Source organism: Camelus bactrianus, chromosome 21 (genome assembly GCF_048773025.1).
Source record: "Camelus bactrianus isolate YW-2024 breed Bactrian camel chromosome 21, ASM4877302v1, whole genome shotgun sequence".
Lineage (NCBI taxonomy): Eukaryota > Metazoa > Chordata > Mammalia > Artiodactyla > Camelidae > Camelus > Camelus bactrianus.
In genome coordinates this window covers 5,458,314-5,480,561 of record NC_133559.1, presented here as the reverse complement: position 1 = coordinate 5,480,561, position 22,248 = coordinate 5,458,314, and the positions used below count along the sequence as shown (strand labels likewise).

General features: G+C 40.8%; 1 protein-coding gene across 7 annotated transcripts in view; it reads left to right on the top strand.

Moving 5' to 3' along the window:
• Positions 1 to 21,257, top strand: part of POGZ (pogo transposable element derived with ZNF domain) — a 40,655-nt gene extending 19,398 nt beyond the window's left edge. For 5 of the 7 annotated variants that reach the window (XM_074349419.1, XM_074349416.1, XM_074349418.1 and 2 more), the window contains 16 exons: positions 930 to 1,105; positions 2,039 to 2,147; positions 3,634 to 3,924; positions 4,006 to 4,224; positions 6,340 to 6,446; positions 7,120 to 7,457; positions 7,842 to 7,996; positions 12,348 to 12,448; positions 12,973 to 13,119; positions 15,548 to 15,682; positions 15,795 to 15,967; positions 16,125 to 16,265; positions 16,737 to 16,793; positions 16,994 to 17,106; positions 17,360 to 17,384; positions 17,530 to 21,257. In XM_074349419.1, the coding sequence (XP_074205520.1) occupies positions 930 to 1,105; positions 2,039 to 2,147; positions 3,634 to 3,924; positions 4,006 to 4,224; positions 6,340 to 6,446; positions 7,120 to 7,457; positions 7,842 to 7,996; positions 12,348 to 12,448; positions 12,973 to 13,119; positions 15,548 to 15,682; positions 15,795 to 15,967; positions 16,125 to 16,265; positions 16,737 to 16,793; positions 16,994 to 17,106; positions 17,360 to 17,384; positions 17,530 to 19,201 (3,959 nt within the window). In that variant the 3' untranslated portion in view covers positions 19,202 to 21,257. The remainder of the gene's footprint in view (positions 1 to 929; positions 1,106 to 2,038; positions 2,148 to 3,633; positions 3,925 to 4,005; positions 4,225 to 6,339; positions 6,447 to 7,119; positions 7,458 to 7,841; positions 7,997 to 12,347; positions 12,449 to 12,972; positions 13,120 to 15,547; positions 15,683 to 15,794; positions 15,968 to 16,124; positions 16,266 to 16,736; positions 16,794 to 16,993; positions 17,107 to 17,359; positions 17,385 to 17,529) is intronic. The other 2 variants (XM_074349420.1, XM_074349421.1) reach the window with 2 other exon arrangements.
• Positions 21,258 to 22,248: the final 991 nt, after the last annotated feature.

Genomic DNA, 22,248 nt, shown 5'->3' with positions numbered 1-22,248 from the left:
TCAGAGGAGTCTGTCCCATTCTGGTTATTTGAGGTAAAAGGTTGAGGCAGTATTTTGCTTGAATCTTTAATTTAGGTATATTGACTCTGAAATTTTCTGTTTTGGAGTATTCTTTGTAAATAAGGAATTTCAGTCTTACTGATTTTTAGCCAAACTGAGCACTTAAAAACATTTACAGAATTACTTTTTTCACACATGAAAAATAATTTAAAACATTTCAAAAATAATTAGCCAGTTTTTAATATTTATATTTGTTAATATTTATAAGTCATATCAGTTTTACCTGGTGTTAATGAATTTTAGCCAGGTCTTTTCTTTATCAGTTCTGATGTGAAGAAGGTAGCCTGTGAATCTCTGTGTTCCCATAGTAAAAGGCAGTGGTTGTTTAGGGAATCTGTTGCGTTTTTGATATTTGAGTCACTAGGAAGAGATCCCATTCTTTAGATTCTGTGTACTTCTGAACTAATGTTTGTTGGTGAATATTCCTCTTTTTAAAAAGATTAAGGTGAATTAGCTAACAAATTATATTTCAATAAAATGGGCTTTAGCTAGTTAAAATATGGAGAAAGAACTATGTTACTTTGTTTTGCTAGTTTGGTATGGAGAGATTGTGTGTGGTCACTTAAGCCATCAGAGTGAAAGTCATAGCCATGTAGAAGTCTTGCTGTGTAAAGGCATCCCTAGTTAAGGTATATGGGGGAGATTTTAGTGAGCTTCCCCTACCTGCATTTTTCTGTATTAGTTGTAGATTTGGGTGAAGCTTAAATTTTTGGTGAGTTTGAGGGCATTAAACCTGAGAGGTGAGTGACAGTCTTGGATATCTTGATATGTGGGGTGCCATTTCTTACCTAAGAGTATTGTGTTGCTTATAAATTGTGCGTTTGTCTTCTCTTACATTGGTTTTTTTCCTTCTTCCTTTTATCCTTTAGCTGGCAATTCTTTGGTCCAACAAGGTGGACAGCCACTCATCCTAACCCAGAATCCAACCCCCAGTCTGGGTACAATGGTCACTCAACCAGTATTAAGGCCTGTCCAGGTCATGCAGAATGCCAATCATGTGACTAGTTCGCCTGTGGCCTCACAACCAATATTCATCACTACACAGGTAAGTAGGACTCTGAATTGTGGGACCTGGTAGAGAAGGACAGAAAGACTACATGAACCTTTGAAGGCTCTTACTTGAGTCTTTAGCATCATTAGAAGTGGTTCCAGGTCCTGTCTTTTGGCCTGGCTTTCTTATTTGCTACTTTTTAATTTGATGCTGACTTTAGTAGAAGGCCCAGTATAGCATATAGCTGGGTAATTTCTTCTTTATACCTCTGGAGGGCTATTAAGTAATTTGATTGAGGTCTGAATAGAAATGAGTGGGAAGCTTGGATTAGGAAGCCTTAACACTTGGCCCTCAAGGCTTCTTACCCTTTGCTTGGGCTATTTTTATTAAAATGGTGGTGAATTAGCTGACTTTTGGAAATCTATGTCTGAAATTGATGAATTGCAGGGAGATCTTTGGAAGAGAATGAAGATGACTTGTTTGATATGTAATGTGAATTGGGGCTGAAAGCCTAATGCTGAATGTGGAATGTAAAGGCAAATACTTTTGTCTGCCTTCTCTTACAAACTTCCCAGAGGTATTTGGCCTTTGAAGTGAACTTTGGAAACAATTTCTTAAAATTGTATGTTGAATCACTTCAGTGAATACTGTTACTGTCATTTTCCCCCTTCTATGCCTTTACCAATTTAGGGGCCAGTCAATGGATAAGTTTTGATGAGTTTTTTTAAGCTGAGGTTCTCTTAAGACAGGAAGTAGGTTTCCTTTTTGTCCACATGTACCAAAGCTCATTCTCCAGTTTTAATACTTGTCACTGAAAAGTTTGCTAAAATTCCAAAATTTCTCCATCTAAGTCATTTAAAACTCTAGTTCTAGAGAGAGAACCATTAGGTAAGAGTATGGAAATTTTTTTGGATGGTAGGGCTTACCGCAGTCTCTGCTAGTATTAGCTTATCTCCATGTTAAAGACCATTTTGCTTTTTAATGCAGGGATTTCCCGTAAGAAATGTCCGGCCTGTACAAAATGCAATGAATCAGGTTGGGATTGTGCTGAACGTACAGCAAGGCCAAACAGTTAGACCAATTACATTAGTCCCAGGTAAGGAAAAATGTCTATCCATTTGGAATAAACTGTCATCCAGAAGATTTGTTTTTGTTGTCTCAAAGTAACTCAAGGTCATTTAAAAAATGTATTTAAGGAAAATCTAAAAATACAAAAATCATACTGATTTAAGCTCCAATTTTTAAAAACTTTCTTTTTAAAAATATTATTTATTTTTGTGGGGAGGAAGCAATTAGGTTTGTTTGTTTACTATTTTTGATGGAGGTACTAGATATTGAAACCAGGGCCTTGTGCATGCTAGGCATACACTTTACCACTGCGCTATACCCTCCCCCAAAAACCTTTCTAACCTTTGGCCAGGGTGGTGTTTTTATTTTTCTCTTTAACTTCTTACCACCCATCATGAGGTAGTAAAACAGGGTTTATATAGTCAATTTTTCTGTTTCTGCTGTTTTATTCAGTTGTATTAAGTTTGTTATCCTGAAAGAAATTATTAACGCAAACTCCAAATTCTCTATTCCTTGTAAGTCTACTCACTCACATGATGAGATTATGAAGTTTATTTTGCTTTAATTTTATAACATAGATTTTGGGTACAAATTTAAACAAATGGCATACCCTTTGAGGATAAATATTCCAATGACTGGTTAGTATATTTTTCTTTGAGAAACTGATTTGAAAGATAATTTTTAAAAATCTTAAAAATTTTCCTCCAGTTCTTTATTTAGTGTCTGTTAGTTTACTAGAATTTAGGCCAAAAAAGAATTATCTTAATTTGGTTGCAGTAGGGGTATCTCTGTAGCTTGTCTTCCTAAGTTTTGTTGTTATTCTCAGAGCTCATAGGCTTTTGGCCATGTACCCAAACCAGCTTCAGTAATTAGCAACTTAAGGCCAATCTTGTTTCATCTATACCTCCTACCCACTTACAGGGGAGTTAGGGGCAGTCTGATGAGTTTATCCTGTCTAGTTCTGATATCTCTTAAATATGTGTCAGTGGAATTGTCTATAGTTGAGCCAAGAGACTTTGGAACATTCTAGTAGAATGGCATAGTCTGTCTTCTATTTGAGTTTATATAAGAGAATGGAAGACTCCTTTAGTATTCTTAGAAAGAAAGATCGCTGTTTTCAGGACCAGCTCTGCCCTTTGGCCTACATATACCCACACTGCTTCCCACTCCATACCTATCTATTCTCTTCTAGTACCAAGGTCAAACTGTCTCTGATTTTATTCTTGGAATAGAAAAGGCAATGTGATAAGGTATTTGGGGAGGATTTGATGGGAATCTTCTTTCAACATAATGTTTTTTGGGCTGATTACTGAGGCTGATTTCTTTTATCAGGTTGGGTCACCTGTTGTCTTAGACATTGGAATCTCTGCTCCCCTTGGTAACCTGATGGTTACCAATCAGTTTGGGGAAGTAATCTTTTCCTATTTCCGTATTTTCAGTAAAGACAAGGGGAATGTATTATAGATCAGCTCACTGACTAAGATTTGGTACTTTTCTTTGTCTCTTTTTTGAAGCCCCAGGTACCCAGTTTGTTAAGCCAACAGTTGGAGTCCCACAAGTGTTCTCTCAGATGACCCCTGTGAGGCCAGGCTCCACCATGCCTGTGCGGCCCACCACCAACACCTTCACCACCGTCATCCCAGCCACTCTCACCATTCGAAGCACCGTCCCACAGTCCCAGTCTCAGCAGACCAAGTCCACTCCCAGCACTTCCACCACTCCCACTGCCACGCAGCCGACCTCCCTGGGGCAGCTTGCCGTTCAATCTCCAGGCCAATCCAGCCAGACCCCGAATCCCAAGCTAGGTGAGGCTTGGGAAGAGGAGATGGCAGAGCTGGGTTGTGGTGACAGGCAAAGAACAGGTAATTATCACTTGGCCAACATAGCTCCTTCCTTCCCTTCTCCACCTGCAGTGAGCATTGCCAGCTTTGTCACCGTGAAGCGACCTGGGGTTACAGGTGAAAATAGCAATGAAGTGGCCAAACTGGTGAATACTCTCAACACCATCCCTTCCCTGGGCCAGAGCGCAGGGCCATTGGTGGTATCCAACAACAGCTCTGCCCATGGCTCTCAAAGAACCAGCGGACCTGAGGCTTCAATGAAAGGTACCATAACCCAAAAGACTGAGCAGCCAGTCATTTCAAGAAAATAAAATGTTTGTTGTATCAGAACTCTATACTATGAAATAGAGAGATAAGATAGGATGTAGTTGCTGCAGTCTGTTCTCACAGAAAGTTTAGTGTAGTAAAGGGGATTGCCACTTGTGAAAGGTATAACTGAATCGGCCAGAAGGAGTTCTGTGTTAATTGTGCTTTGGAGGTTAGTGAAATGGATCGATTGATCAGAGATGGGCGGGATAATCAAAAGATATTCATGGGGGAGGTGGATTTCTGAACAATACTTTAAAGCACATGCCCTGTCAGGATTTGGTAAAGAGGTTTTCAGGTGTAGGAGGGTATGTGCATAAGGGTCTTCAACGGTCTCGAGCAGGGGTTGGCAAGCCTTTTAGGTAAAGGACCAGATAGTAAATAGCTGAGGCTTTATGTGCAGTATGGTCTCTGCTGCAGCTGCCCCGCCATTGTGAACACACGCAGCCATGGGCGATATGTGAATAAATGTGACCATTCTCCACCGCAACTATTAATGGACTCGGGATTTTGAATTTCATATAGTTTTCGTGTGTCAGAAAATATTACTCTTTTGCTTTTGTTTCAACCCTTTAAAAATGTGAAACCTTAAACAATTTTGGGAAAACTGGATATCTACATGCAAAAAAATGAAGTTGGGCCCTACCATACAGTGTATACAGAAACTAACTCAATGAGTTAGAAACCTAAACAAAAGGACTAAAAGCCATAAAACTCTTAGAAGAAAACACAGGGGAAAACCTTTATGACATTGGATTTGGCAGTGATTTCTTGCATATGACACCAAAAGCATGAGCAACAAAAGAAGAAGTAGATAAATGGGACTACATCAAAATTTGAAGCTTTAGGACATCAAAGGACACTTACCAAGTGAGTGAAAAGACGACCCACTAAATGAGAGGAAATATTTGTAAGGCATTTATCTGATAAGGGCTTAATATCCAGAATATATAAAGAACTTCTGTAACTCAACAACAAAAGAACAAAAACCCAATTTAAAAATGGGCAAAGGCGTTGAATAGAGATTTCTCAAAAAAAGATATACAGATGGCCATTAAACATCCAAAAAGATGCTAAACATCACTAATCGTTAGGGAAATGCAGATCAAAACCACAGTGAGATATCACTTCACACTCATTAGGGTGGCTCTTACCCAAAAAAACAGAAAATAACGTGTTGATGAGGATGTAGAGAAATTGGAACCTTTGTGCATTGCTGGTAAGAATGTAAAATGGTGTGATGGTCCCTCAAAAGATGAAATATGAAATTACCATCTGTTCTAGCAATTTCATTTCAGGGTATATACCCAGAAGAATTGAAAGCAGGGACCCAAATGGATATTTATACCCCCCATGTTCACAGCAGCATTATTCACAATAGTCAAAAGGTAGAAGCATCGTAGATGTCTATCAGCTGATGAATGGACAAATAAAATATGGTGTTTACATACAGCAGCATATTATTTAGTCTTTAAAAGGAAATTCTGATACATGCTACAGCATTGATGAACCTTGAGGACATTATGCTGAGTGAAATAAGACAGTCACAAGAGGACAATTGTACAATTCCACTTTCATGAGGTACCTAGAGTAGTCAGTCTCAGAGACAGAAAGTAGAATGGTGGCTGCTAGAGTCTAGGAGGAGGGGGTAATGGGGAATTGTTGCTCAGTAGGTATAGCGTTTTAGTTTTGCCAGAGGAAGAGGGTTCTGGAGTGCTTATACAAAACTGCATGTGCTTAACGGCTGAACTGAACACCTGAAAATGGTTAAGGGTAATTTTTTTTGTTACATATTTATTACCACAATTAAAGAAGAAATTGTAAAAGCCATTCTTAATTCATGAGCCAGACAGAAACTGGCAGCTGGGTGGATTTGGTCATTGAGCTATAACTTGCTGGCTCCTGCCTAGAGTTCAAAGAATAATAAAAGGAACGTGCCTCATAGTGATTTCTCATGCTTGCTTATCAACCTGAATATGCCCCTTCGGGAGTGTTTAACTTTTTTCCAAAAGGCCAGTCATCTTTTTCCAGTATCATCTTAACTAATTTTATCGATGTTCTCACTTCTTCTAGTGACCTCTTCCATCCCAGTGTTTGACCTCCAGGATGGTGGACGGAAGATATGTCCACGGTGTAATGCTCAATTCCGTGTTACTGAAGCTTTGAGAGGTCACATGTGTGTAAGTGATACTGCCTGTGATGGGATCCAGCTTAAATGGCCCTGTAGTTTTGGGAGCTTGTGAAGCAAGAGCTCTGAAATGACTTGTAAGCTTTTCAAAGGGTTACTTCTTCTTTGGCCTGTTTTAGAATGTACTCTGGAATGTGATAGGTTACATTTAAAGACCCTCAAATAGATAACATATGTGACCTTGATTTCTTAGTTGTAAGTAGGTTTTAAAATTGCACAGGAGGACAGTTTAGTTGGATAATCAAAACTCAAACCGGGTTGGCCTCAGTTCGCTTTCTGTTTCTTGTGTCGTTGGCTGAACGGGAGCTGTTAACCGGTTTCCAGTTCTAGCCTTTTGGGTTTTTGGTTTTAGTCCAGATGTAAAGGCTGGGGCTTCTTCCTGCCAGGGAGCTCAGAGCCAGATTATGCTAGCGAGTGGTTAAAGGGTCTAAGACAGGGAGAACTACAAAGTGTGGTGTTTGGAGTGGCATATGGTTATAAACACACATACACACACACAGGAGAAAAGAGTAAAACCTGGAAACATTGTAGAAAACCGCAGGGTGAAAGCTGGCTGAAAATACTTAGAACCAGACTGTTACCCAGGAATGTTAGTGAAGTTGGGGAGTTAGCACATCCCAACCCCCAGGAGAACCAGGACGATCAGATGTCTTCTCTCTTTATAGTACTGTTGCCCAGAAATGGTTGAATACCAGAAGAAAGGAAAGTCTCTGGATTCAGAACCCAGTGTCCCATCAGCAGCAAAGCCCCCATCCCCTGAGAAAACAGCTCCTGTTGCTTCCACACCCTCTTCTACACCTATTCCTGCTCTGTCACCACCTACCAAAGTACCAGAGCCAAATGAGAATGTGGGTGATGCCGTCCAGACCAAACTTATTATGCTAGTGGATGACTTCTACTATGGAAGGGACGGTGGCAAAGTAGCCCAGCTCACAAACTTCCCTAAGGTCGCCACATCTTTCCGATGCCCACATTGTACCAAAAGGCTAAAAAACAACATTCGGTAAGTGTTGAAGATCCTTGGAGGTTACCTTGGACATTGAAGGCTGAAAGGGTCTTACATGTTTTAAATTTTTCAGTTTGAAGAATAGTGCTAACTGTTACCCTGTCTGGCTAAGGAGTATCATTATGAAATCAATAACTAGTACTGTGGAAGGAGATTGTGTTAATAAATAAAAGACAACTTTGGGTAGAGTGAGACCAGTGCATCTCCTTCCCCAGAAAAGTTTCAAGAACTCTCAGTTTGGGGCTCAGAAAAGGACTGCCCCAAACAGAGGAAGTTGGGCAGGAGGTGGGTAGTAACATAATGTCTTGTTCTGTGATTCCTCTGTTACATTACTCCAAGACTTCTGATTTTTTATGTTTTCTGTACTTTTCTGTGCTACAGATTTATGAATCATATGAAACACCACGTAGAACTTGATCAGCAAAATGGTGAGGTGGATGGTCATACTATCTGCCAGCACTGTTATCGTCAGTTTTCCACTCCCTTCCAGCTCCAGTGCCACTTGGAAAATGTTCATAGTCCTTACGAATCGACTAGTAAGTTTGAAAGTTCTTAAACTCTAGGGTTGTACTTAAACTTTGTTCTTCATTCAGTGAAGCATTGGGGGTGGCCCATTATGTTTGTTTATATTTGAGTAACAGTGTCAAGAAAGTTCTTGGCATATTCATAGTCAGTTCCTTACTTCATTTACTCTTATTTTCTTAAAAGCCTGACTTTATTAAGTCATTTGCTTAAGAGCATACATCTCTAATAAAGTGATGTTATGAGGATTTGAGTCCAAATATTTCCTGTGTCCTTTAAGGGATTTCTAGTTTTGTTGAAGAGACAGAAATTGTGTAACTATAGGAAAATGTGAGAATAAGACAGTATATTTATTATAAACATATGCATTTTATGCTGTCAGAGAAGGAAAAGATCTTTGTGGCCAGATTTCACAGAATTAATGCATAAACTTTTAGGGTCTTTAAATACAAGAAGGATTTTAGATGGAAAGTAGTAAGAAAAGTTTTAGGTGATGGGAAACAGCATGAGCAAACACATAAAGACAGAAATATGCACATTGATGCTTTTGCTGCAAATTAAAAATCTGGACTGCAAATGGAAAGGTTAAGGACATGTATTAATGCAACATTTAACTGAGAGGACCCAAGGTGGAGCAGGCTTCAAGCCCAGGATTTGAGTCTTCTACTTCTCAGCAGTTCTCTTGTCTCTGGCTCATAGCAGGATGGCTGTGTTAGTCTCAGGCATTACATTCAGACATAAAATTTTGCAGATTAAGAAGAGACCATATCTTCCTGTGTCTTCTCCTGAATCTGTTTCTTATAAGGCAGAATTGTTTTCCCTTTATATCTCCTCGGCTTTGGTCATACTGGCAATGGAAATGGGATTGCCATGAGTGGCTCAGACTACTGCTGATCAGAAATACAGTGAGCTACATATGTAACTTTAATTTTTTTTTAGTAGCAATTTGAAATAAAGTTTTTTTAAGGTGGAATTAATTTTATAGTGTATTTTATTTAACTCATAGAGCCAAAATCATCTCAGCATGAAATCGAATTTTTTAAATTAATGAGATATTTAACATTACTTTTGTTTTTCTCTGTTAAAAAAAAAACAGATTTTAAAAAATCTGGTGTGTATATTACACCACAGCAAATCTCAGTTTGGGCTCACCACATTTCATGTGTTCACTAACCGCCGGTGATTACCGTATTGGACAGCGGAACTCTAGATTTTAATCATTTGCTTGTGAGTGGAGTAGGTATTGGAAGCAACCATATAATACTACAGTGCAGTGGCAGAACAACCAAAAAGTTCCTTGCTGTCAGTGATGGGAAGCCCAAATTCTCATCTGCAGCTCCCAGTGAAAAACTTTTTTTTTTTTTTTTTTTTTAAAGAATCTGGTGGGGTGTTTTTGTTACTCTGCTTATATATGTACTGTACATAAGAAAGAATTTTCCTAATTGGGGGGAAAAAAACAGTGCAGAACCTCATGAATCTTTTTCTCTCGGCTTAACCACTGTTTCATCCCTGACTTAATTTTTGAGTGTCTTATGACTTAAAATTTACATTGATGAGAAACCTGAGAAATTGTTGACTCAAACAGGTAAATATCTCATCTATACTTCAGTATATATCAGTTTTATTCTCGGGTTCTTTTTATAACTCCCTTTTTTGACAGATCCTGCATGAAAAGTAGACTGTTTTTAATGTTAATATTTTGGGGTCCTTTTTTTTTTAGTTTTGGGAATTTTTTTCCTCTTATTTTCTCAAAACTAAAAAGGATTATAGACATAATGACTTCCACCCCTAAATACTTCAGTATGTGTTGCTGACAAATAAGGACTTTTTTTTGATACATAGCCAAAATATCTTTCTCAAAACCTAACAGTTAACCATAAATCCATAATGTCATCTAATACCTCGTTCATTTTCAAGTTTCCTGAATTGTATCCAAAACATCAATGTATCATCATATTTAATTATGGTAACAGTGTAATTTTAATAGCATTGTGTTTTTCTTCAGACTTGTTTAAGGGCAGTAGACCGAGGAAGAGGTAGGCTTGAGGAAGTGATGCTTCAGGGTGCTTAATCGTGTTCAAATGTTGGGAGGATCCTGTGTGGAAAAAGACTCAAGAAAGGGAGAACTAATTGCTTGATAAAGTCTTGGAATGCATGGAATGATGAGGTTGGATGAGCCTTAGATGGCATAGGGAATCTATCCTTCCAAACTTGGAGACCAGGAAGCAGAAATGATAGCAGTTCATGCCTGTTCTCTCAAAGCAAGAGACCGTGGTGGCAGACGTAGAAAACAGATTTATTAGGGGGAAAAAAAAAACAGCTTTATGGTTACTCGGGGAAAGGGGGTGGGAAGGGATAAATTGGGAGTTCGAGACTTACAGGTACTAACTACTGTATATAAAATAGATAAACAACATGTTTATACTGTATAGCACAGGTAACTATATTCAATATCTTTTAGTAATCTATAATGAAAAAGTATGAAAATGAATGTATGTATGATTGAAATAGTACACCAGGAATTGACACAACATTGTAAATTGACTAATACTTCAGTTAAAAAAAATACAGTCACTTCAAAAAAAAAAGAGACTGTGGTAGGAGCTAAGGAGGTGCGTGACAGTGCTGGTAGGGACTGTGTTAGGACAGCCACTTTGGAAAATCAGCTAATTCTCCCTCTTGAGTCTTTTTCCACACCAGCTCCTTACCCTGTAGAACAAGTATGAAAGGTTACTAGAGATCTCTTAAATCCACTGATGTCTAAGGTTCCTTTCTCAACTGACTTTTTTGATATGAGATAATAAATCTTAGCATGGCATATATGCATTTAAAATTGCTTAATAAATGTTATAATTGACGTTATGTGGCAGCTGTAACAGTAGAATTGATGCAGGTTGTAGGAAAGCCTTTGCAGCTAAATGGGATTGCCCAGGGAAAACAAAGAATAAGAAAAGGCTTGGCCAGAAGGTTAAGAAACACCAATGCTTAAAAGTGTTCTAGAAAAGAAAAAATTAAAGAAGATGAGCAAATTGAATTGAGAGGTAAGGGGGGAGAAACCGGAGAACATATTGTTACGCCACTAGTTACTCTTTCCCAAACATGTCACACACTCCCATACTCCCACATCTTTGCTCGTGTTCTTCGCTTGGCTCCTCTGTCTGGCAAACCACTATTCTTTCAAGGTTCATCTTATGTATCAGCTTTTCCTCATTCTAAGCAGAATTGTTTGTTTCTTCACTTTGTCCCGCTAGCACCTAATGTACCTGTAGGCAGTGGTTTTAAATGGATTGTAGACACCTTTGAGAAAAAACACAAAACTTCCCAGAAAGATACAGATTTTACTTTTTCAGGTAGTTTCAGGGGATACTTGGGTTCCTTAAGATCTCTTCCCTGGATCCCAGATTCGTTTCAACTTCACTCATCTTTTGGAGGGGCAGGGGTTGAACATTGTCTAATAAATAAATGCTTAGAGCTTCAAATTTACAATTTCCATATTTGTGAAACATCAGTTATAGTAAGAAAAATACAAATAATTATCTTTATTTTGCCTGTATAATTCAAAATATGTAGCAGTTAAAATTTTTGCCAAAAATTTAGAATTGTAGCCTTATAAAAGCTTGGTAAAATGGCTAATTTTAAAGTATAATTATCTCAGATTTGTTAATACTAAACACAATAATTCATAACAAAGCAAGAAGTTCTGTTCATGTTTATAGTCTTTTGAGGACAAATCCTTATTTATACTCTAGTAAATGTTCAGTAAATATTGAATTATTCATAGGAGATAACCATTGTCTTTCCTTGAGCAGAGGAATGAAGTAATGTAGTATTTTTTTTAAAATTCATTTGGCAATGACATGTAAAGAACAGATACTGTATTTATTGGAGACACAGGAGGTATTAGAAGCCAGCTGATGAGCAATAGGAAGTCATATGGGCTTCTGCCACGTTTTTGCCTGTGAGAATGGAGAAGTGACAGTTCCTGGATGCATTTTGAAATGATGGTGACAGGATCCAGGGGTTTGGAGTCAGGTAACGCCTGACTTTTGAGCTCCCGGGGAGGTAGGGATTTAAGAAGGGAAGCAGTGGGAAACAGAAGAGTACTGAATTAAGTTACAGTTGATGGTAGAATATTCAGTTTAAAAAGTCTTATAGAGGGGTCAAAATCTAGAATGGCGTTTTGGTAAAGAAGTCTGAGCTAGAGACAAAAGGATAGTTGTTACCTGCAACCCAGAGGTTAAGATGGAACCGTTTTAAAGAAAGAATAGAAGAGACTTAATGATTTACTGACTATTTAAGACTATGAGTCAGCAGGACTTTGGTCTTACTTTCAGGTGGATTTATTGATTATTTTTCTTCTTACAGCCAAGTGCAAGATCTGTGAGTGGGCGTTTGAGAGTGAGCCACTGTTTCTCCAGCATATGAAGGATACTCATAAGCCTGGAGAGATGCCTTATGTTTGCCAGGTATTGCCTTTTTCTCCAGGGAGCTTTAGCCATTTTGCTCTCAGGCTGAATACAAAGAATGAACACTGCCTAATTGCATATACTCAGTTGTAGGAACACTGAGGAGATACAGGAGAAATAGTAGACACAGGTTCTGTTTTCAGGATTTTCTGTGCAGGAAGAAAACATAAAGGAATATGTGCATGTACCCAGCCAAGGAACTCAGTCAGGGAGCATACACGTGTACTCAGGGAGTGTCTGTCTCCTGAACGTGCCCTTTGGAGATGGACAGGAACAAGTTTTACTCCTCTTGGTCTAAGAGTGCAGATTGTTCTCAGACTTTCCTGTCCTTCCCCAGCTTTGTCTTAATTCACAGCTGAATTTATCACAGACATAGCCCTGCATTACAAAGTCAGAAAAATAATTTGATTTCTATACATTTAGGAAAATTTTTTTCATATTTTAACATTTTTGTTGCTACCTCTTTTTTAAGGCCTCAGTTGTTCACTTCACTCTTAGCTTACTTTCCCTCTTATGTGACTCAGGTGTGTCAATATCGCTCCTCACTCTACTCTGAGGTAGATGTCCATTTTCGGATGATCCATGAGGATACTCGGCACCTGCTCTGCCCTTATTGCCTGAAGGTCTTCAAAAATGGCAATGCATTCCAACAGCATTACATGAGGCACCAGGTACCAGGCACCAAGCAATTCCCATATTCTCAATTTTTAATTTATGGATGCTGGGGCCAGGGCTGAGCTAGGCAAATAATTTTGGTAGAGAAGATAATATACATATGTTTGAAAAAAAATTATTGAATTCCAATAATACGTGTCTGGCACTGGGCAAGATGCTACAGATTTAGTGGTAAATAAGACAATTAAACAATACAGTCAAGCAGGAAAAATACTGTATTAGGGGAAATACAGGATATAGAAAAGAATGTATGTATTCTAGGAGCCTAGTAAGAATTCCAGCGAAAAGGGTGTACAGACCTGAAGGAGAAGTAAAGATGTGCCGGGTGAAGTGAGTTAGAAGCACAGCATGCTCAGGCACAGGGGAGGGTCAGGGAGCTGAAGGAAGTGCAGTGTGGTTGGAGTATGGGTGCAGGGGGTGCCGCTGGAAGCTAGGGGACAGACCATGGAGAATCTTGAGCCATGAAGAGGAGTTTCAGCTTTTAAGTTGTTAGGAAGCAATTAAAGAGATTTTTAAGTCCTGGAGGGATGTGTTCAAATTTGCTTTTAGTTACGATTATGCTGGCTGCATTCAGGAGAATGAATTGAAAGAGATTAAGACTAGAGTTAGGGAGACTAGACAAAGATTTTTTCAGTAGTTCAGGTGAAAAATGATAGTGGCTGTTGTCCTTCGAAGTGATAAAAAGAGGATAGAGTTGAGGGATACTGAGAAGATACGTGATGTTTATGACTTGGAAATGGATTAGGTGAAGGTAGTAAGGGAGTAGTGAAAAATAGTGCCTACAATTCTGTCTTGGGTAGTTGGTGAATGGTAGGACTATTACCGAGATAGAAACGCTGGAGAAAGTAAATTTTAGGAGGAGGATTATAAGTTTGGATATTCTGAGTTAGAGTATCTGTGGACATCAAGTGTAGTTGTCCATTAAATAGGTAGTTGGGTATAAAGGTCTGAGGTCTGGGAGAAAAGCCTGGGTTGTGGAAGATGCTTAGGAATCATCATTAAATAAACACAGTGGGTAGTAAACTTCTAAGTGTTGTGCTACACCCCAAACCCCCATCCCCAAAATTGGAAATGAGGTGACGGTTAGGACCATTGAAATCTCTATCCGCAAAGCCAGGACCATAGTCCTAGAAGGAAAACCAGAAGAGTCTTGGTGTCAAGAAAGCTGAGGAGAGGAAAGTGTTTTGAAGATAAGAGTGTGGTCAAAATGTTGCAGGAAGGTATCAGCAAGACAGAAACTTCAGAAGCCAGCCTTTAACTTAGCCATTTTGTTGGTTAGCAGGGTGGAAGTCAAATTTCAGCGGGACAAATGAATGAGAGGTAAGGAAATGGAAACAACTTATTTAAGTTTGTTTTTGAAGGGGAGGACCAAGGGTGGTAGATCAGGAGACGAGGTAGCAAGGGAGAATTTGTTGTTGCTTTTGTTGTGTTATTTTTAAGATGGAACAGGTATGCCTTTGTTTTAGGAAAGGAGCCAGCAGAGGAGGAAGGGGGAAGTACATAGAGCACAAAAGAGAACAAAGATGGGCGCACCTGTGCCTCACGTCCACAAGTGTGTGCGCACGTGCCCGCACTCCGACTTGTAAGCACCCTCTTAGGCTCACACACTCTTTTGCACATGGTGACTGCTGAGAATCCACCACTAAGTGTATTTCCACATAGCAGCCTGGAAATGGTCACTGGTAGCTCAGCTCAGGTTATAGAGCCTTGCTGTCCTAGGGAAGAAATTGTAGTCATGGATCCTGTTTTTGAAGGACTTCGGTACTGGGCAGACTGAGTCCTCAAAATAGCCTCCCAGGGAGGCATATCTGTATGTATGTGTTAAAGGGGAAAAACAGCTCTGTGTAGAAACGTACTATCATTTGTGTTAAAAAAAAAAAAAAAAGAAGGGAAAACAGAGGTGGTGATTGGAAACGTATGTGTTTGCTATATGGCTACGTGTGTAGACGGTCTACGAAAGAATGCTGAAGAAACTGGTAATACGTTGTTTCTGTGGAAGGGGACTGAGGGTTGAAGTTGAAGCATACTGACCACATGAAGGAGGACAAATAAAAATATGATTTTCTTTTTTTATCATGTACATTTTTATTGTGTTTTAGAAAAAGAAGAATATCCAGGTAGCACTGTGTGTCTGCACTGTAGAGATAAAGTAGTAGGGGCACTAAAGCTTAAGCCACTCATCCCCATTGTTAAAGCAAGTCAGGGGGAGGTGATCTGAGAACCCTGGTTCACCTTTCTCTGGGAGCATGGGAGGTGCTGATTCTCAATAATACATTTGGTGCTATGTTGTTTATTTCTTCTTTACTCTGTTAAATTATCAGCAGAAAAGTGGAAAGAATGATATGGTTGGCATTGATCTACCTTCTCAGGGAAGAAGATTCATTGGGAACCTTTAAGGGATTCTGTCTTTCTTTTTTCCTTCAGAAGAGGAATGTTTATCACTGCAACAAATGCCGGCTACAGTTTCTCTTTGCCAAGGACAAAATTGAACACAAGCTTCAGCACCATAAAACCTTCCGCAAACCCAAGCAGCTGGAAGGTTTGAAACCAGGCACCAAGGTAGTTTGTCGATGTTTCCTTTATATATCCAAGAGGGGAGGAATAGAGATATTTGCAGTATTCTGAGGTTTAACGTGGGTAGTGTCTAATTGTTCTTTCCTTTGACTCGCAGGTGACAATCCGGGCTTCCCGAGGGCAGCCACGAACTGTTCCTGTATCCTCCAGTGATGCACCTCCCGGCACCCTACACGAGGCCACACCGCTTACCTCCTCAACAGACCCTCTGCCTGTCTTCCTTTATCCTCCTGTCCAGCGCAACATCCAGAAGAGATCTGTTAGGAAAATGTCAGTGCCATCTTCTGGAGGCTGGGGGCCGGGTGGGCACCGCTATTCCTGATAGCCAGTGTAGTCTGGTAGCCTTTTAAGCAGGATCTGTTGTGTAAATCTGCTACAATTCCGGGACCCTGAAGCAGTAATGAGAATTTTCTTTGTTTGTTGACAGGAGTGTCATGGGCCGGCAGACGTGTTTGGAGTGTAGCTTTGAGATCCCAGATTTCCCTAATCACTTCCCTACTTACGTTCACTGCTCTCTGTGTCGCTATAGCACCTGCTGCTCTCGGGCTTATGCCAACCACATGATCAAGTAAGTTGTAATGAAATCAGTATTCCTGTCTGGGAATTCAGATTCTCCAGAACTCGTTTCATACCCTCCCCTGCTTCTGGTGTTTCCTCCTTTAACTCCTGGAGCCGTTGGCCCACCTGTCCTAGCAGGTAGGAAGCCAGACCAGTCTTCATTTGGCTTGATGGGTGTGCGCTGGCTTTGTAGGACCTTGCCACTCCAAATGTGGTACAAGGACTAACAGCAGTAGATGGGAGCTTCTTAGAAGTGCAGCCTCTGGCCCCTACCACTCCCACCCCCAACCGGAATGTCCCTTTTAATAGATTCCCTTCCACCCCCATGATTCATTTGCATATTAATGTGATAGGAAAACAGGCTTGAGTTGGGGTTACAGTGGACTGAAGAGGTGTTTCTTCTGTTGGGCACTGTCGGTAGCTGATGGTCTTGTTTAGCAAGCAGAACCCGAAACTCATACCTCTGCTTTATTTTTCTCAGCAATCATGTTCCGCGGAAGAGCCCCAAGTATTTGGCTTTGTTTAAAAATTCTGTGAGGTAAGGAAAAACTTATTGATGATCTCTTAATTTTTTCACGTTTTTACATTAAATCCTTTTAATTATTTTGAGGGGTGGATATATGATTTAATTTGAGACAGAGAATAAAGAAGGGACATCCCCTTTTCTTTATTAAGCCTCAAAGCTTAACTCTCTCTAATGTCACTGCTGTATTTGTGTTATGTTCTCTTGACTCTTAGTGGAACCAAGCTGGCCTGCACTTCGTGTACCTTTGTTACCTCTGTGGGAGATGCCATGGCTAAGCATTTGGTATTCAACCCCTCTCACAGATCCAGTAGCATCCTGCCACGAGGTAAGCAGGAGAAATGGGGCTTAGGGGGCAAAAATAGCTGAGGATACAGCTTCATACCGTGAGTCAGGAGCATCTCCCTGACCTGACCTGTTCACTGTTTAGATTCACCAAGTTGGAAGCATTCTAACCTGAAGTTTATATAAGACTGGGAAGATAGTAGGTTTGCTTTTTTTGGTTGAAATCCCAGGATACTGTCTTTGGGGGGTTTGTTTCTTCACTGAGGTAACATTTTTTATTGTCTCATTTTCTGTAGGACTCACTTGGATATCTCACTCAAGGTAACAGAAACTCACTTCATCCTTTAATTTCTATTTTGTAGTATGTTTGGTCTTTATTACTACTACTCCTACCACTGCTACTACTATTATTTTGTATTCCTAGTTTAACTGAATTTTTTCTTTATCTCTTTGCTAACCCTTTTAGGCATGGCCAGACTCGTGACCGATTGCATGACCGGAACTTGAAGAATTTGTACCCTCCCCCTTCCTTCCCCTCTAATAAAGCTGCCACTGTGAAATCTGCGGGCACCACCCCATCTGAGCCTGAAGAGCTCCCAGCTCCTGTGGCCCAGACACTCCCATCACCAGCCTCAACTGCAACCCCGCCACCAACCCCGACCCGTCCCCAGCCTTTAGCCCTTCCACCAGTGGCTGCAGAGGGGGCTGAATGTCTGAATGTTGATGACCAGGATGAAGGGAGCCCAGTCACCCAGGAACCTGAGCCAGCCTCAGTGGGTGGTAGTAGCAGTGGGGTTGGCAAGAAGGAGCAGCTGTCGGTGAAGAAGCTTCGAGTGGTCCTGTTTGCTCTGTGCTGCAATACAGAACAGGCAGCTGAACACTTCCGAAACCCCCAGCGACGCATCCGGCGTTGGCTTCGGCGTTTCCAGGCCTCACAGGGGGAGAATCTGGAGGGCAAATATCTGAGCTTAGAGGCAGAAGAGAAACTGGCTGAGTGGGTGCTGACCCAGCGAGAGCAGCAGCTGCCTGTAAATGAGGAGACCTTGTTCCAGAAGGCCACCAAAATAGGACGTTCTTTGGAGGGGGGGTTTAAGATCTCTTATGAGTGGGCTGTGCGTTTCATGCTACGGCACCACCTGACTCCCCATGCTCGGCGAGCTGTGGCCCACACTCTTCCCAAGGATGTGGCAGAGAATGCAGGACTCTTCATTGAATTTGTGCAACGGCAGATCCACAACCAGGACTTACCATTGTCTATGATTGTGGCTATTGATGAAATCTCCTTGTTCCTGGACACAGAGGTACTGAGCAGTGATGACCGAAAGGAGAATGCCCTGCAGACAGTGGGCACGGGGGAACCGTGGTGTGATGTGGTGCTGGCCATTCTGGCAGATGGCACTGTCCTCCCTACCCTGGTTTTCTACCGAGGACAAATGGATCAGCCGGCAAATGTGCCAGATTGTATATTGCTAGAGGCAAAGGAGAGCGGCTACAGTGACGATGAGATCATGGAGCTGTGGTCATCCCGAGTGTGGCAGAAGCACACAGCTTGCCAGCGTAGTAAAGGCATGCTTGTGATGGACTGTCACCGCACTCACTTATCGGAAGAGGTGCTGGCCATGCTTAGTGCCTCTAGCACTTTGCCTGCCGTGGTCCCAGCAGGCTGTAGCTCCAAAATCCAGCCGTTAGACGTATGCATTAAACGGACTGTCAAGAACTTCCTGCACAAAAAGTGGAAGGAGCAGGCTCGGGAAATGGCAGATACTGCATGTGATTCTGATGTCCTGCTTCAGCTGGTGCTGGTCTGGCTGGCTGAGGTGCTTGGTGTTATTGGGGACTGTCCAGAGCTAGTTCAGCGGTCCTTCCTTGTGGCTAGCGTTCTGCCTGGCCCTGATGGCAACATTAACTCACCTACAAGAAATGCTGACATGCAGGAGGAGCTAATTGCCACCCTAGAGGAGCAGCTGAAGCTGAGTGGGGAACAATCTGAAGAGCCCTCAGCTTCCACTCCCCGACCCAGGTCATCTCCTGAAGAGACAGTTGAGCCTGAAAGCCTTCACCAGCTCTTTGAGGGCGAAAGTGAGACCGAGTCCTTCTATGGCTTTGAAGAAGCTGACCTAGATCTGATGGAGATTTGAGTGTTGGGGTCATGAAGGGGGGGTGTGGAGTGGGGGTGGGAAGTCGTGAGGGAGGGTAGAGGGATTTAGGGGAAAGGGGGTATACCAGGTGAGATAATTGGCTTATATTTTTTAATTTTATGCCACCACTCCCCCCAGTGTTGACTTATACTTCCCTGTGGATTTGTGGATTAGGAAAACCAATAGCAATCACGTCTGAGCCGATGAGCTGGCCCGTTGGTCATTCACTTCTGCTAAAAACAGGTTTTTGTGACTTTTTTTAAAATTTAAATCACTGTGTTTGGTATTTTTCTGACAAAATCAAGAAAAAGGAAAAAAAAATCCTTCGTGGGCGAATGTCAAATTTTTTGTTCCCCCTTTTACCTCAATTGTATCTTAGTACACCTGGATTTTTGTTGTTTGTTTTACTGTGTGGCCAGTGTCTCTGGGCATGATGCTCTCCAAACATTGTCAGTGTGAGAACATTTCTGCAGATGGGAAAGACAAAAATTGTAGCTCACAAACTGGTTTATTATATATATGGATAAAAAGGTTTTTTCATTGTGGTCTTAACACTTTTCTATAAAAATGAAAATGGAAAAAAATCCCACTGAACTCTCTTCCTTCTCCTTTCTTTCCTTCCCTCTCCAGAGATGTTGGTTTCTACAGCAACTCTAAGATATAAAATTGTGGCTTTAAAAATGCATGAAACCACCTTAATCATCCAGAATGATGACTAGATTTTTTTCCTCACCACCCTCCCTCCAACAAAAACACAACAAAACCAATATTCTTTGCACTTGTGATTCTTGACCCCTTTCCCCATTCTCACACCATCACTCTGGACAGAGGATCATACACGTGTCATAGCAAGCAAGAGGTACTGAGATGATCACACAGACCGTTAGGGTGGATGGCTTCCATTCCAAGTGGATGGGTCTTCATTCTCACAGGGGCAGCCCCTGCTCTGTTGAACTTCCTCCCGTTCAGTGGACAGCATACCTGTTCAAGAGGTCACTTGTCCTCCAGCCAGCAGCTAATTGTGCAAGAATTGTATTGAACTTTGAAGAGACCACTTGTTGAAATCCTCCTTACCCTGTGGCTGTCCTGTTTCTCTTACTGTCCAGAGGAGAATGTGAAGAAACAGATGGGGTGCGCACAAAGAAAAAGACACGAATCTTTATTTTTCACTGCCAGCTTCAAGAAGAAAGTTTTTCTACAGTTTGCATGAGGGAATTTTTTTTTAATTGTCTGTACTTATGGTTATAAACTGAAATGTACTGTAACATACAGAGAAAAGGAGCAAAAACCCAAGTCCACCTTTCCCACAGCGACACCATTCTTCTGTCCACTCTGAAATTTTCAGCAGCATTTCCCTGAGCCAAGGAGGCAACCTGCACAGGCTTGTAAATGGTTCGTCTTTAAAATGTACATAAGTGGAGCATTTAATAAAATGAGGGGAAATGGATTTATAAACAATGTGGTTTTTTTCTAGGTGACCCTATTTGAATAGGCCTTCACACTGGGAAATGCTCAAGATGTGATAAGCCTCGTGATACAGGTGTGACGTTCGTTACCACCTGTTTCCCCACCCATTTTTTGTTCTGTTTTGTTTAACTCCAAGCACACTATAATATAGTGAACTGGAGAGACCCCTCCCATCAGCAGCTCGGCCAGCTTTGTCAACCTGTGGCATCCGAAACCCAAACTTAGGGTTCACCTGGGCTTCTCTTCCCCAGCTTTTTGCCTGATGCCATTTTGACAGAATATGGACTTTCAAGTCAAAACTTTGCCTTTCAGACAGTTCAAGAACTATGGTCAACTCTATCTACATCTCTGGTAGTCTGCAGCAGCCCCAGCCTCAGCAGAGCGGGGTTCCTGCCCTCTGCAAACTGTATGACTTTATTGATGGGTAATTTTTTTAAGACCGTAAAACCAACAGTGGATCAGCCAGGTTTTGACCAGGAAGTTACCTTTGTGGATTCCGCCCGCATGGCTTAGTAGTAGAAGGAAGTTTTTTTGTTTTGTTTTGTTTTTTATAATTCAGTTTAATCAATAAACAAGTATTTATTGACTACTTCGTGTCGAGACTGAATGTGGGGAAGATTCAAATTGAGAGCTCATGGTTCTTTTGCTTAAATTTACTAGTTGTAATCGCAGATGACACAAATGGAGGGCTGTTCTGATTTCTCCCTCAGCTCTCAGCTCACTGAATTTCTCTACAGGCAAACAGTGGAGATACATGGGTTGGGTTCCACCACTACAATAAAGCAAATAGCGCAAGAAAGTGAGTCACGCAAATTTTTTGGTTTCCCAGTGCATATAAAAGTACGTTTATACTTTAGTATATTAAGTGTGCAATAGCATTAGGTCTGAAAAAATTAAAAAATACTTTATTGCTAAAAAATGTTAACCATCACCTGAGACTTGTAGTCTTTCTAAAGTAGTCAGAGATCACCATAACAAAAATAATGAAAAACTTGAAATATTTCAAGAATTACCAAAATGAGACAGACACAAAGCAAATGTTACTGGAAAAATGGCACCAGTAAACTTACTCAGTGCTGGGTTGCCACAAACCTTCAATTTGTAAGATAAAACAAAAACACTGCAGTATCTGCAAAATATAAAAACAAGGTATGCCTGTAATAGTTTGAGGGTTTCCTGCCTACACTAGTTTCTTAAAAAGGTTTAAAAAGGGTATGTATCAGAATCACCCAGGGTGTTTTTTTAAACTTGAGTTTAACACCATCCCGAGGATGGAACTGGCTAATGACCCCAGAAGACTTGACTCATGGCTACACCTAGGACTTCTTAATGAACATAAAATACTTGTAAGAGGTATTAGTAGAATACAGTGCTAGAAATTTAGCACAAGATTTGGACAATAAACATTTAGGTTAAATGTCAAAATTACTTAGTATTCCCCGTGAAGGGTGAAGAGGTTGGATGGGTGAGGGATTAAGGCTTTCAGTTCCAGCTTGGTAACCTTATACATAGCAACTCTACTAGATGTTACATTTCTTTGAAATGTTTTAACTAAAATCATATTTGCTGCCAATATTAAC